The sequence below is a fragment of the Delphinus delphis genome, chromosome 3 (assembly GCF_949987515.2).
Source record: "Delphinus delphis chromosome 3, mDelDel1.2, whole genome shotgun sequence".
Classification (NCBI taxonomy): Eukaryota; Metazoa; Chordata; class Mammalia; order Artiodactyla; family Delphinidae; genus Delphinus; species Delphinus delphis.
The window spans coordinates 66,034,831-66,050,024 of record NC_082685.1 but is presented as its reverse complement, the minus strand read 5'-3'; the positions used below and the strand labels follow the sequence as shown (position 1 = coordinate 66,050,024).

At 36.9% G+C, this 15,194-nt stretch overlaps 1 protein-coding gene across 1 annotated transcript in view; it reads left to right on the top strand.

Moving 5' to 3' along the window:
- Positions 1-8,586, top strand: part of ADAMTS19 (ADAM metallopeptidase with thrombospondin type 1 motif 19) — a 285,910-nt gene extending 277,324 nt beyond the window's left edge. The window contains exons 22-23 of the mRNA XM_060008921.1: positions 5,606-5,783; positions 8,189-8,586. Of these exons, the coding sequence (XP_059864904.1) occupies positions 5,606-5,783; positions 8,189-8,340 (330 nt within the window). The 3' untranslated portion in view covers positions 8,341-8,586. The remainder of the gene's footprint in view (positions 1-5,605; positions 5,784-8,188) is intronic.
- Positions 8,587-15,194: the final 6,608 nt, after the last annotated feature.

Genomic DNA, 15,194 nt, shown 5'->3' with positions numbered 1-15,194 from the left:
TGTGAAGAGCAAGGTTTAAAATGTATTAGAAAAAAGACAAAAGGGAAGAAGGAAGGGAGGGCGGGAGGACTGGAGGAAGGAAGGACGGAAGAGAGGGAGGGAGGAAGGGGAGAGAAAGCCATTGAACTTGATCCAAGATCTGTAGAGACACAGTGGAAAGAACATTGTATTGGAATCCAAAGATGTGCATTTGTTTCTCCTTCATATGGAGCAAGTCTTTATCACCTTCTCCATGAGTCCTTCCCTGATCATCCCATATGAATTGCTAAACCTCATACCCCCAATTTTCCCAGTCCTCCTTCCCAGCTTTAATTTTTTCCATAGCACTTGTCAATATCTAATATACAATGTTTTTTTAATTCTTGACCTTCTTGCTCTCCAGTATTACAGTGTAAACTCCTTGAAGGCACATATTTTTGTCTGTTTTGTTTACTATCACTTCCCTGTATCCAGAACAGTATTTGGTACATTGTAGAGTTTCGGTAAATATTCGTTGAATAAATGAATGAAATAATCTCTGTGAGCCTTACTCTTGCCATCTGTAAAGTTATTAGGGTTATGAGGAAGATTAACCAAGACATTATGTGTAAAAGCATATTAGATAGTGCCTGGAATATAATAGGTATTTCGTGTGTCCATTCATTTGTGTTTATCATGTAATATATAGATCTATCAGTAAGTTGTCTAGATAGTGTGACAGCGTGTCCCAGATTAGCCAGGACAGTCCCCTTTTATGCCCATAGTCTAGGAATAATTATCAGCAACTTCTTTCACAAGTGCCCTGATTTGGACGATAAATTCTTCGATCACTCTATCTAAAGGTAAAGCAGGCTTGTGAATTGTCCTTAAGGCGAAAGAGTTTATCTCATACCACATAGCCTGAGTTATAGTAAAACAAAACCAAAAAGGCCTTCTAATTCATTAGTTTTAGGTTAAGAATGAGATATGGGGATAAGAGGTTATTTGGCAGGATAGGGAAAAAGAGAAGATTTTTAACTGTTAACATAAAGAGAAATATTAGCAATCTTCTAGTATCAAGTAATGTGTAAGTGTCCAGTCTTTGAATTTAGTACATGTGGGTTCAAACTCCAATACCACCACTTCTTAGCTATAAAACTGTGGGCACTTTGTTTCACTTATTTGAGCCTCTATTTTCTCATCTGTGTAAAAGGAATAATAATAGTACTCATTGGCTTCATATGAGATATTAAAATAAATGTAACCTCTAACACAGTACCTGGCATATAATAAATACTAAGTAAGTGCTAACTACTATTAGTATTGTATGGAGTGAAAGCTTTCAGAAGTAATATTATTGGTTCCCTTTGATCCTAAAGCAACAAACTGGTTCCATAGTACAACTGATTATTTAAAATATTAAACACTTGGCTAAGAATGGGTGAAATTGCCCAGCTTCCACAATGTTTCGTAATCTAACTCCATCTATTTTAGATCATTGCGTTTTGTTGTAAAGTTTATTGAATAAAGTACCAGCCCCATAGTATTAATAATTTCTGCTGCTTTTAGCTTCTGCACAGGATCCTGAACATGATGGGTGATCAGTAAATACTTGAAAAGCCAATAAATGATTGAATATTCTGAAACATTCAAAAGACTATAATTTTGAGACTTCATTTAATAGACGCCTATCATACCATTGTTGGGTAGCATAGTGAATAATTAGATAATGAAATTAGCATCTTTACTTTTATGCAGTGTCACCACTTAAAAATTGCCTGACTACGGGCTTCCCTGGTGGCGCAGTGGTTGAGAGTCCGCCTGCCAATGCAGAGGACACGAGTTCGTGCCCCGGTCCGGGAAGATCCCACATGCCGCGGAACGGCTGGGCCCGTGAGCCGTGGCCGCTGAGCCTGCGCGTCCAGAGCCTGTGCTCTGCAGTGGAAGAGGCCACAACAGTGAGAGGGCCACGTACTGCAAAAAAAAAAAAAAAAAGCCTGACTACAGTAACTTTTAATAATAAGTTATTTGGAATTTTTCCTTTTGTAGTAATTTAGACCTGAAAGTGTAGCTATGATCTACTACAATGCGTTGCTTTACAAAAAGGAAAACTAAGTCCCAGGTATGTTAGGTTCTAGAGATAGTATTAGAGCCCAGGTCTCCTCATTTCAAGCCAGAAGTATTTTGACTTTTTCCTTTAATGTCCGTCTGTCTTTAATCATAGTGATGTGATTTGAGAAATATCCAATTGTTTAGAGGTATCTTCCATAATAAAGTAAGGAATAGTTTAGAAGACGCTTTGGGATTTCAATTGTTCCATTTAAAATATCTGTTTATTTTTCATACATTTGTAATAAAATTTTTACCACTGTGTATTTTATAAAGAACATAATTACTAGTAAAATATTGATATTTTTATTGTTAAAGTATTCTAATGAAAATTAGATTCTAAGGCTATTAGACTAATTTCATAATAAAGCTTATTCCATTAGTTTCAAAGGCAGGAATGATACCATTTTAATTAAATAATTTTTTTCTCTTAATTTAAAATATTTTTTTATGGAAGGCACTCTTCAGCCATTATCTGCTAAAATTATGTACTCTGAGTTATCGTGTAGCTATAGTTAGTTTGTAATCCTGAAAAATGATGTTACTTTGGTTAACACATGTCCTTTGGAGTTGATATAAGATTAGCTGAAAGTATTGAGAATAGTCTGTGATTGATTACTAGGCTTCTTTGACATATGATTGAGAACCTTCTCTATTGCATCAGAATGAGTTCATCTATTATAAAACTCCCATTGTTCTTTTTGTTTCTCAAATATTGTGATTACTTCCAAGGTCTCCCAAAATTTTAGGAGTAGATAATAGAATATTTTTCCACATAAACTTAACCCCTGAAAAGTTTTTAGTTTAACTGTTTTGAATTTTCCTGAAAATATTTCTAAGAAGCATGGTGTTTATACTTAAATACTTATATCCATTCTATTGAGTGATACTAAGATACATACTTTCAAGGGGGAAAGACCATGTCAAACAGTTACTCCTCTTACAATAGTTTTTAAGTTATAATAAAGCTTAAACTGAACTGGAAACATTTAGATCCTATAGAAGTTAACAAGAAAAAAAAATCAGCTTTAAAGGCATGTAATATCCCAGTTGTTGTTCTTTAATCTGCTGTTTGCATAAAGCTAAGAATTCATCAGGTACAAGGAGGGTTATATGCAGAAGTATTTACAGAATAAAATTTAGAAAGATCGGTCATCTATAAAGTAGATGCATGTTAATAGCATGCACATAAAATTGTATTATTCTTAGTAATCTATTTTCATACCTGATATGTAGGTTTTAGTACTGAAAGTGATATGACAGTGAGCCTAATTTCAAGAGATTTACCAAGAGACAAACTAGATACATGAAAAGATACTAATCAAAGATAAAAAGTAATACACACTGGCCTACATTAAATGCAGAACACATGCTATTGACCAGTAGCTTCCAAACTCAGGCTGTGCAGCAGAACCACCTAGATACTTTTTTTTTAATGTATATTCCCATCAGACTCAATCTGTTTCCTGACTTAGAAATTCTAGGCCTTAAAATCTATAGTGAAAAATTTTTTTTTCTCCAAGTGATTCTAAGGGGTAGCTTCAGATGGATGGATATATGGTTTTAAAGCATAAATATGCATAAGTAGTTGGGATAATTGTGGACCACTTCATGGAAGTAGTGGATTTGAGATTGTGTTTTGAAAAGAGGCTAGGCACAGTTGTAATTGTGAGAGTAGGAAGTGCCTGGGCATGATTAGTGTTTTATAGAGCAAATGATCCCTGAAGCAGAGAGGTGGAAAATTGTTTGAGGAGCTAGATAAATGCCAGCCTGGAGATTTGGGGAACTCAATAACTGAAGTTTTTTCCAAGGAGATTTTATATATATATAAAGCAATTTTAAAAGAATACATATTCTGTGTTAATATTTGGGATTGATTGGAAGGCTGGGAACTAAAGACAAAGTGAACAGGAGCAGACAGAGTTGAGGTATCAAGGGTTTGTGTAGAATGCTTCTTGTGCTAATGAAAAGCAGAGCAGGGGACCCAAGATGATAGTAAAGAAAGAACTGAAAATTCTTACAAAGAAAATGCAATCCTAACAATGACTTGGTCAGATACAAAGGGGAACAAACATTACAAACCTTGTGCCTGCATATCTAAAAGGTGACAATCAGAAAGTATTTACCAGTTTTCAAATAGAATACACCGAGATCATCTCTGTAAAGAGTTCTAAGTTTTTTAGAACTGTTTAGCCAGATATGGCTAAATCTTTACCACATAGAAAATAGTATAACTAGTAAATAAATTACTATTTTCAGAAACACAAGAACATTCCCTCTCCCACATGTAATTTTGATACCATAAAATAATTGTATTTTCTCATTCAACTCAACATCAGTTTATTTGTGTAACAAATTAAATCTAGTGATATATATGGACCCAAGAGACTTCTTTAATAAACAAACATTGTAAGTTAAATATGTTCTCTGAAATATCTTACAAATGAAGACAAACTACATTTAGCTGAAATACAAGGAATCCATTAAAAGGGTACTTATTAGAAAAATACATATTATCAAATTATTATTTGCACAATTTTGGATGTCATGTAATCTGCGAAGTCATAGCAGTTATTTCAATAACACATCAGGTTGATAAGCCATGTTGATATTCTTTTTTTTAATAAATTCATTTATTTTATGTATTTATTTTTTGGCTGAGTTGGGTCTTTGTTACTGCACACAGGCTTTCTCTAGTTGCAGCGAGCGGGGGCTACTGTTCATTGCGGTGCGCAGGCTTCTCATTGTTGTGGCTTATCTTGTTGCAGAGCATGGGCTCTAGACGCACGGGCCTCAGCAGTTGTGGCACATGGGCTCTAGAGCGCAGGCTCAGTAGTTGTGGCAGACGGGCTTAGTTGCTCTACGGCCCACGGCGTGTGGGATCTTCCCGGACCAGGACTTGAACCCGTGTCCCCTGAATTGGCAGGCAGATTCTTAACCACTGCGCCACCAGGGAAGCCCCCAGCCATGTTGATATTCTTTTTTTTTTTTTCATGTTGATATTCTTAATAAACATTTTAAGGCCAGAGCAAATGGAGTGGATGAGTACATTGAAAGGCTATAACGAGGATCTGGCTCCACAGTTGGACATATCTAACTCTCAAGCATCAATGACTAAATTAAAGAGCAGTGAATCAATTACTTGTTGCAAACTAGATATTAAAACTTTAAAAACTGTCCGCCCAAGTTCATTACTTACTGGTATCACCCAATCTCTTTCCCAAGTCAGACTCTCCAACTTTTTTTTTTTAATCTTATTGAAGTATAGTTGATTTACAATGTTGTGTTAGTTTCTGCTGTAAATTTTTTTAATCACCTATGTCCTTCATTGTCCAAAGCTCTGCCTTAGGTCAGCTAGATATTCTGAACAGCACTGTGCCCAAGTTATGAGCAACAACATTTCTGACCCATGTTTTACATTAACCCTGGATGTTGTGGCTCATGTCCAATTTTAGCAAATATAAGGAGAAGGTGGCTTACAGCCTAGAGAAAGGAAACAACAAAAAGAATATTTAACAAAACCTTGTATCTCTCCTAGTGCTCAATTACCTGTGGCAAAGGAATGCAGTCCCGTGTTATTCAGTGCATGCATAAGATCACAGGAAGACATGGAAATGAATGTTTTTCTTCCGAAAAACCTGCAGCATACAGGCCATGCCACCTTCAGCCCTGCAATGAGAAGATTAATGTAAATACTATAACATCACCCAGGCTGGGTAAGCAGACCAAAAAGGGGATGATTTTGAGAAACATGGAAATGAGCATGGCTTCTTCTATTTTGCATATCACTTTAAAGCTTAGTTATCAATCTATACTAATTAGTTTGGTTCTGACTAAATTGGATCTATTCAACTATAGTTTAGTCCAGATGATCATGTGGGTAAAAAATCCTAAAGACTAAACTATTTTCATTCCTGAGCTGTCTACTCAGGTCCAGGCCCTGGAAATATGAATGCCATACCACCCAAGGTCATCCTATAAAGGGTTGAAGGATGTAACCATGTTTTTGGTTCTGACCCGTCCCATGGCAGAACCCTCAATTAAGGTAATGTCTATGGAAAGGTGAGGTTGTAGTGTACACCTTGGACCTCTTCATTGTTAATAGCCTTCCTTGTGATCCTGGGTACAAATTATCCTTTGGAGAGACAAAGAGCAAAAAAATCACTTTCAAGGAGAACAGATGCATGTATCTACACCCCTGAACAAGAAGTACCATTTTTTTCATCTTTAAGGACATAATGTTAAATAAAACTAAATAGTAGTAACATTGATTTACATAGTTTTTAGTTGTAAAATGCTTTCACATATATTCTCAATTCCTGCTATTTAATCTAATACATCTTCAAGAAGTAGAGTATGTATTTTAAGTATATATACCCTGCATTTGAATAACAAATATTCATGAATGAATTAGCCTTTAATTTTGTGGCAGTTAGTGGTTTTTAATAGCACTGCTGCCTGGATGTCACTGGGTTAATATATGTTTAACACCTTCAGTTGTTTTTTTTTTTAATTAATTTTTATTAGAGTATAGTTGATTTACAATGTTGTGTTGGTTTCTGCTGTACAGCAAAGTGAGTCAGTTATATATATACATATATCCACTCTTTTTTAGATTCTTATCCCAGATCGGTCATTACAGAGTATTGAGCAGAGGTCCCTGTGCTATACAGTAGGTCCTTATTAGTTACCTATTTTACATATAGTAGTGTGTATATGTCAATCCCAGTATTCCAGTTTATCCCTCCCCCCTTTTCCTCCTTGGCATACTGAGTGAAGTAAGTCAGACAGAGAAAGACAAATATCGTATGATATCACTTATATGTGGAATCTAAAAAAGTGGTACAGATGAACTTATTTACAAAACAGAAATAGAGTCACAGATCTAGAAAACAAACTTATGGTTACCAGGGGGGGAAACCTTCAGTTTCAATTTGTATGTATAATCTCCAGGGGATCAGTTTAATCATACAGAATAATATTGCCAAAATGCAAGGAGCTAAATTGTCATAGATACTTTTCCAGGCAAACGATTCAATCAAATGGAAAAGTTTGTGTTCTTCATGGAAATATAAAAATTCTCTTTTTTAAGCCAAATAATTAACATTTCTAAGAAATAATCAGTTCAAGTAGAATTAAAACTAGTTAAGACAAAAAGTTAAGCAATCCTAGAGCAGATGCTCTAAATCCTTGTATTCAAAAACAGCATAATCCCTTTCTCCAACAATTATTTGGAATCCTTCTTGAAGTATCATGTGTCAGAAAATAATGAATTAAAAGGAGAATTTAATTAAAACTCCATTTTCTCTGTTCATTTTTTCTTGAAGGCACATCCCCAAACACAGAAGCACAGTGGTTGGAAAATCTTAAGGTTTTTAAACATAAATTAATGAATCATACTAGAATAGTGGCAAAAGGAACAATTGTAGCAGAACTGCCTTTTATTATACATGCCAGAACACGCTATTTCTTCAGAAAAACTGGGGCCAAATCTACATGACTGAATTTTTTATACCAAGAGCTCATTTCAAGCACTTTATTGCTGTAAATTTTAGTCACTTTTGATAATCAGCTTTGATTTTAAGGATGCCTGAAATTGCAATTCTTAAATATCCCAGTTAGACATGTCTGCTATCTAGGAAACGAGGAATGTGAAATAAGTGTGAGCAGATTTTTGTTTTGCTATGTCTTCGCAATGTCATCCATAACAATACTTATTAATTTGTATTCTCGTAATGGTGGACATATTGAACACATTTCTTTTTCTTTTTAATCTCTCAACTAAAAATCCAAAAGAAGCTTAAATGAAAGCCATGAAATGGAAACTTAAAAGCCATTTGCAGTACACTTATTGGATTTGGGAAATCTATCTTTAATAAGTCTATAAAAGTTCATGAGTAAGACCATTATTCATTCACTTTACTCCTTTATTATAGGGTGTGTGTGTGTGTGTGTGTGTGTGTGTGTGTGTGTGTTTCTTTATCTTTTATGCTCCGTGAGGTAATATACATGAGTCAACGTGTGTGTACAAAATCCCCCAACTTAAGTGATTGCTCTTTGTTTCTACTCATGACACCTAGTTTATCTCATGACACCTAGTTCCCTGTGTTCTGCTTCACAGCTGCTCTGACTTTCAAGTGCCTGGGAAATCAGTGGCCTGTGTACTGCCGGGTGATACGTGAGAAGAACCTCTGTCAGGACATGCGGTGGTATCAGCGCTGCTGTGAGACGTGCAGGGACTTCTATGCCCAAAAGCTGCAGCAGAAGAGTTGACCTCTAGCAGGCTGGCTGGCTAACAGCTCTTTGCAATTACATTATTTATAAACACACACACTAGCATGTTTTTCAGACCAAATATTATCAGATTACATATAATTTAATCAAATTAATTTATTTTTTTGCCTGCCACACATCCAATATGGTGTTTGTTTTGGTTCTACAAACATTTTGATTTATACTATATGGCTTCATAAATAATTTTATACAAATAAGTTGGATCCAGTTTCCGGAATAAAAATAAAAAGGGAAAAAGAAAAAACCAAGATCTTTAGGCTTTAAAAAAACCAAAAAAAAAAACAAACAAAACATTTTTTTAAATTAGGGCCGTCTCTAAGATGCTACTCTCTCCCCGACAATACCATTGAGTTATCCAGAATGTATACTAATTTAGCATAATAGTTTAGTTATATATGGAGAGAAATCATTTTTGTTTTTTGGTATCCTGATGCAAAACTAGCCCATTTTCTGTAATCTGCAGTAGATGTGTCAACATAACAAACCTCATAGTGTCGAACAGGTTTTTAGAGAATGTATTATGCATTGCATTCAGATTTAGAGATATCCATAGGAAAAATTCTACTGTAATTATAGCCTTATTTTAATAATGAAAAAGAAAAGTCAAAATAGAGACTTTGATCATGTTCATGAACATGTACTTGAACACAAGTATTGTAACAATGAAACACTGTAATGATTTACACTGAATCACCATTGCACTGTTGATATAGTGTAGAGAAACCGTTATAGAAATGGTAACATCCTACAAAAATGTGTATTATTTTAACATGTTGTCATTAGATTTTAGCTTTTTAAAATATTTTGAACAAAGAAAGCGTTGATCCCCTCATTTCCTTGTATCTTTTTAGCAGATCTATAAAAGAGTATAGTACTTAGCCTCACAAATCATAATGAGAAAATTTACTAGTTTTCAGTCTTTTCCCTAGAAACAAGGAAAAACAAAAAGCTTATAACACTGTGGTAGTTTCATTGTGTTTTTTCTTTCTAAAAATTAAAAAAGTTTTACAATTCTGTGAAACGTTTAAAAACCAGCTTAAAGGTTTTCTTGTGAGAAAATATTGTACATGATTCACATGATTTCTTAGATTTTTCAATAAAATATGTGAAACTTCCTGCTGAGAGGCAATTCTTCATGAGTCTCTCACATTTCCACATGTCTTGGCACTGTCTGCTTTTGTTCTGGAGTGTCTTCTAAAGGATGTTTGTGTAATGAATAGCCTTGGAAGGTAAAGATAGCGTCTTTTTTTGGAGCAAAGGGCAGACATTCTTATTTCTCATTATGAAAGTTTCAGGTTCCTTAAAATTGGGGTCCCTCTCCTGTAATACAGTTCACTGCATGTACAGGTACCGCCTGGCTCTCTTCATGTCACCCTGTGGGAATTGGGACTCAGGGAACCAGTGCAGGAAAATGCTGATTCTCTGGCTACTGCTGTTGCCACAAGTAATAAAGTCCTTTGTCTCTAACCCAGGAATTTTATGTCTTCTGCCCTGAAAGTGTGGCAGGCCAACTTGCTAGATTGAAAGTAGAGTAAAGCCTCAAAGTCTTCACAGTTCTTGACACCTTCCCTCATTAGTATTTTCACCTTCATGTTCATACAGGGCACAGTTTGTTTCTAGACTGTCCCTTACTTTGGATATCCTTTAATTTAATTGTTGAAATATAAAATCAACCAGTATCAACACATCTTAGGTAAGATAGTAGGGGAATGAGAAAGGGAAAAATTACATAGGAAGAGGAGACATTCTTAATCCATCCCTTGATTCCTGAATCCATGAATTGGTGTAGAACTACCACCATTTATTGGTCGATGAATTAGGCCCTATACAACATCTTAGAGGACCTCCAAAATGTTTTCACCCAGCTGATGCGAGAATTGATTATTTGGGGGGAGAAAAGATGTTGCATCATTCTGTCAGGCCATCTGTTCAGGGTGATGGGGAACATGGTAATACCAGCGATTCACGTGAGCATGAGCTCACTGCCACATTTTTTTTAACTGTAATAGGAATTCTCTGACCAGAAACAATATCGTATGGAATACCCTATCGGTGAACGAAGCATTCGGTAAGTTCATGGATGCTGTTTTGGCAGAAACTTTGCAGGCTGGGGGGGCAAATCCATAATCAGGGTACGTGGCTATTTCTGTGAGAACAATCCATTGCCTGTTTGGTGATTAAAGTGATCTAATGTAATCTTACTGCAATCAAGGTGTTTTGGCTGCCTTGACAAGGACTTGGGAGGAGCGTGGTTTGAAAATTGGTGACAAAGAAGTTCTGAGGAAAAGATATGTGAATAACATATATTCCATTTGACTGCTCACCAAAGAGCACCTCAGGAGAGAGGACTCAGTTGGATAAGATGATGGTTTCTGTGTATGTTGGCCAATCTCTTTCATCAGCCACCCTTGTCCTTGCCCAGTGAGCCCAGGAACAGAGACAGTGGTGGCAGGACTGGAGATTATGTGTGGGTTCAGCCATGTGAGCTACCACTCACCAAGGACAGTCTAGCTACAGTCACTGCTGAGGGCTCAACCTAACAATAGCAGAGAAAATATTATTTCCCAATATTGGCACCATGCTATGGAAGGACCAGCCCACCGCCTTGATTGCAGTAAGATTACATTAGATCACTTTTATCACCAAACAGGCAGTAGTTTGTTCTCACAGAAATAGCCACGTACCCTGAATATGGATTTGCCCCCCCAGCCTGCAAAGTTTCTGCCAAAACAGCATCCGTGAAGTTACCAAATGCTTTGTTCACCGATAGGGTATTCCATACGATATTGTTTCTGGTCAGAGAATTCCTATTACAGTTAAAAAAAATGTGGCAGTGAGCTCATGCTCACGTGAATCGCTGGTATTACCATGTTCCCCATCACCCTGAACAGATGGCCTGACAGAATGGTGCAACATCTTTTCTCCCCCCAAATAATCAATTCTCGCATCAGCTGGGTGAAAACATTTTGGAGGTCCTCTAAGATGTTTTATAGGGCCTAATTCATCGACCAATAAATTGTGATATTTCTACAAGGAAGTTTTGACATCTCAGTTTCATTCAGTGCAGACCACCATTGGGTCCAGTTTTCAGTCATATTGTTAGAGTTACTCCCAGACGTGTGAACTAACACTTTGAATCAAGAATCTCTGCTTAGTGAACCCATATCAAAAACATTTAGGTTAATAGAATATTGTATTCCTTTTGTCCTAATATAACACCATTAAGAAACATCCTCATACATATTTCTTGGGTTTCAGTTAATGTGAATTGGTGAAATCCTGCAGTTCCTTTGGCATGTATGGTAACACCTTAAAGTCATACTTTTTCCCTGGTTCTGGATCTTCCAGGACTTGAATCTGGATGTGGATTTAGAAGACATCACAGATGGCAAGACATCAGCAGTACAGTTTCAAAGGTTTTATTTCAAGGCAGTCATAAAAGCTTTCTGGTTCCCAACTTAGACCTTGAGCTGTGAATGTAAAACCCCAGGCTTATCATTCTCTTTCTGTAAGTTCTCCAGCTGATTTAGAAGCAATGAATCAACCCCACGGTCCTTATTCTCTTTGCTTCTATGGAAAATTTATATTGCAGCAGGTACTTTGTAACCTAGGGCCTTGCTTTCTCTAGGCACTTCACTCCAGGTAACTACAGGTGAGAGTTTTTATAACCATTCTGCCCCTGTATGTCATGGATGACCAGGGTCCCACTTACTACTGGTCATTAATGCCTTTAAGTCTAGTCATATCGGAGAACTAATTCCAGATTCCATTTTTAAAATTCTGTTCCTTGGAAGCACTTCTGACACCAGTAGTTGCCAGATCCAATCAGCAAAGCAGTGATAGAGGATAATAGGTTTGAACTCAAACAACAGCAGGAGGACCCTGGACGTGAAGGTCCGTAAGAGGAGTTGGAGGATCAGAGCAGTCACCAATCTGAGCAGCCAGGCACAGCCAGGTAAGTTTAACGACAAAGGGGTAATTTGTGAAGATGTCTATGAGATACTGTTGCCTCTGTGTAGCTTCCTCCTTTACAGGACCAGTGCCAACACTGGGCAGTGGATCTAAGTTTCCTGGCGGTCAACAGGACCAACAGTTGGAAATAAGAAATGGGCATAGAGCTCAGGAGAGCAAGGCAATCTAGAACCTGCCAAGTGCCTATGCCTCTGTCACGATATCTGATGGCAAAAAGAATTGCAGATTAATGGATGCTGCTTCCATGGTGCCTTCCAAATTTCATGCCAGTTTCTCTTTCAGCTTCTTCTAACCCAGACTCACACAAAGAAGGGTATTCTGGGAAACGGAGTCTGCTTTTTAACTGTGGATCATAAAACTTTAAATTTTTTTCTCCAGTTTGCTTTATATCGGACGTGGCTGAAATGAAAACCCATTACTTATGCACTCTTAAAATAATAGCGAACCATTTTTAAGCACTTAATATATGCTAAGCATTCTTTTAACCAGTATACCTATTAAACCTCACAGCACCCTCGTAAGGGACCATTAATATCTTCACGTTGTAGCTGAGGAAACTGAGGACCAGAGAGATTCAGCCACTTGCTCAAGAGCACAGTTTAGTTGGATGTATCACTCTGACCTCAAATTCTGTGCACTTAGTTAACGTGATTGCCTCCCTCGTTCATCAGTTTTGATAATGTTATGTAATAGATGCCCAATGACTTATAACCTAATCACAGGCTTTCTTTGTAATCAAACTATCCAAAACTGTCCAAATTTTCAAAGTCAGATAATTTGATGAACCCCAACTGCTCATGTGGACATCATCCAGGCTTTTCAGACGGAAATACTTTCAGATATTTCAGTCGGTTATTTGCATAAGAAAAAGAAAGGAAAGAAGGAAGAAAGGAAAGGAGGGAGGGAGGAAGGGAGAGAGGATGAGGAGAAGAAAAGAAAATGTGGTTAATTAATATGTAGACAGTTTTGCCTAGTGAACTGTATTTCTATTTTTATAATTCTCATGGTTCAAAAGATAATAATTCTGGGTCCAAATCCAAGGGATAATGATACTTTTATTAAAATTTGCTCTAAAGAGAGAGAACAAATGATTACATGCATGGTAGGAGTTGAGAAGCCCCAGATATCCAGATTTCCACCAGATTGTTCCTGTAATATAACTCTTTATTTATATTTATTTATACTCTTTGTCACTCTAGAATGAAGGTGTTAGTGACAGCAAAGAAATAGAACTCCTAAGACAGTATTTGTCCAATCACTGTCAGGTAAGTTTTTTGTAGAGTTAAAAGGACAACAGTGAAATGGGTGTTATGTGATCAAATAAATTTGGCAAATGCTAGCGTTAATGAAGCAGAACTTCTCAGACTCTTCCATGTGAGTTTGTGCATTATAAACTACCAGAAGAGAATACAGAGTATGTCATAAGTATTTTTGGCGATGGAATTCTTTTTTCACTGGGCATGGTTGATTGAAAACCAGAGCACTAAGCCGTTTTTTTTTATCAAATTTAATGGGATTATCAATTTCCAACCAGAGGGCTCTGGAAGAGACAACAGCCACCGCTATTGATTGAGCGAAGGGCTTTATGAGGTTCTTAGGACAGGACTCATGTGAGGAAGGAAGCATCCAATAGGGCTGCTCGTTTGTAATGTATCCAGTATAGGGGCTCATAAAAGAAAAGGGAAAAATATATTATCAAACAAAAGATAGTGAGAGTATAAACAAATCACTCTGAAATTTCAAATGAGGGAAAAATCATTTCCCCTACTAGAGAAAATATGTAAAGTTTTTGTGAAAGGCTAGGTATCAGCCATGGCCCGTGAAGTATGAATAGGAGGTGGTCAAAATCCAGGGTTGGGAAGAAATGTTACCAGGCAGAAGGACTGGCGTCAGCAGAGGTGTGATTTGGGGGTGAGGAGGGGGTGGGGTTTGGCCAGTAGCAGGAGAGGGAGTAGTAAGCTTGATTTCCTGATTATCGGTCATGTAGGCTACCCATAGGGACAGTAGTAAGAAGTAAGAACTGATGGTTTTGGGGGTGACAGTAGACAAAGGATGGTGGGAGAATGTGGAGAGTCAGAAACCGAACTTGTAGACAGAAGGAGAGAGTATACAAACCTCTGGGCATCTAAAGCACAGTGGAGGAATCTAAAAGGAAGGACGCCTAAGGAAAACTGAAGGCTCATTTCACCTACCTCATACTTTGGCTAAGGAAAACTTCTAATCAAATATATTTGGATCTGGGTTTTGTGTCTCCACTTGGCCAATATAGAGAGCCAAAGAGAAGTAAGGTTCTTCTTGAAGATGTGTGTTATTCCCCAAAGAATCTTTTAGGAAAAGCAAACAGCCCGAGAAATATTTGTTCATTAGATGTGTTCTGGCAGCCGCCAGAAAAATCCAGAAAGTCGTAAGTACATGCACATACACATAACACACTTGATTCTTCAAACACTTGTGATTTAACTCTTTTGTTATCAACCGTCATTATGAAGTACCTCTTTCTCCAGTAAGTGTATTGATAAAAACCACTCAAACTTATTTCACATATTGTAAGACAGTGATAGAGTTTGGGTCTAAAAGTTCTTACAGAAAACATTGGTTGTTTAATCCAGTTTGCAACTATCAGTAGGGAAGATGATTTTTTAACAGCCTCATGCTTTTTGTTATAAAGAAGGTAAGTACTCTCTAGTGTCTTGCTTGATTCAAGAACATCCTAGCTGCTGAGTCTAATAAGCTATAGGGCACTCTTCTGAAATCTGGTGCTGATACATTCCACACGTGACCTCATTTCCTCTGGAAGAAAATCCTTCCTGCTGAATCAGATGGGTTTACAGAGGCACAAACATAACAACCTATGTCTTTTA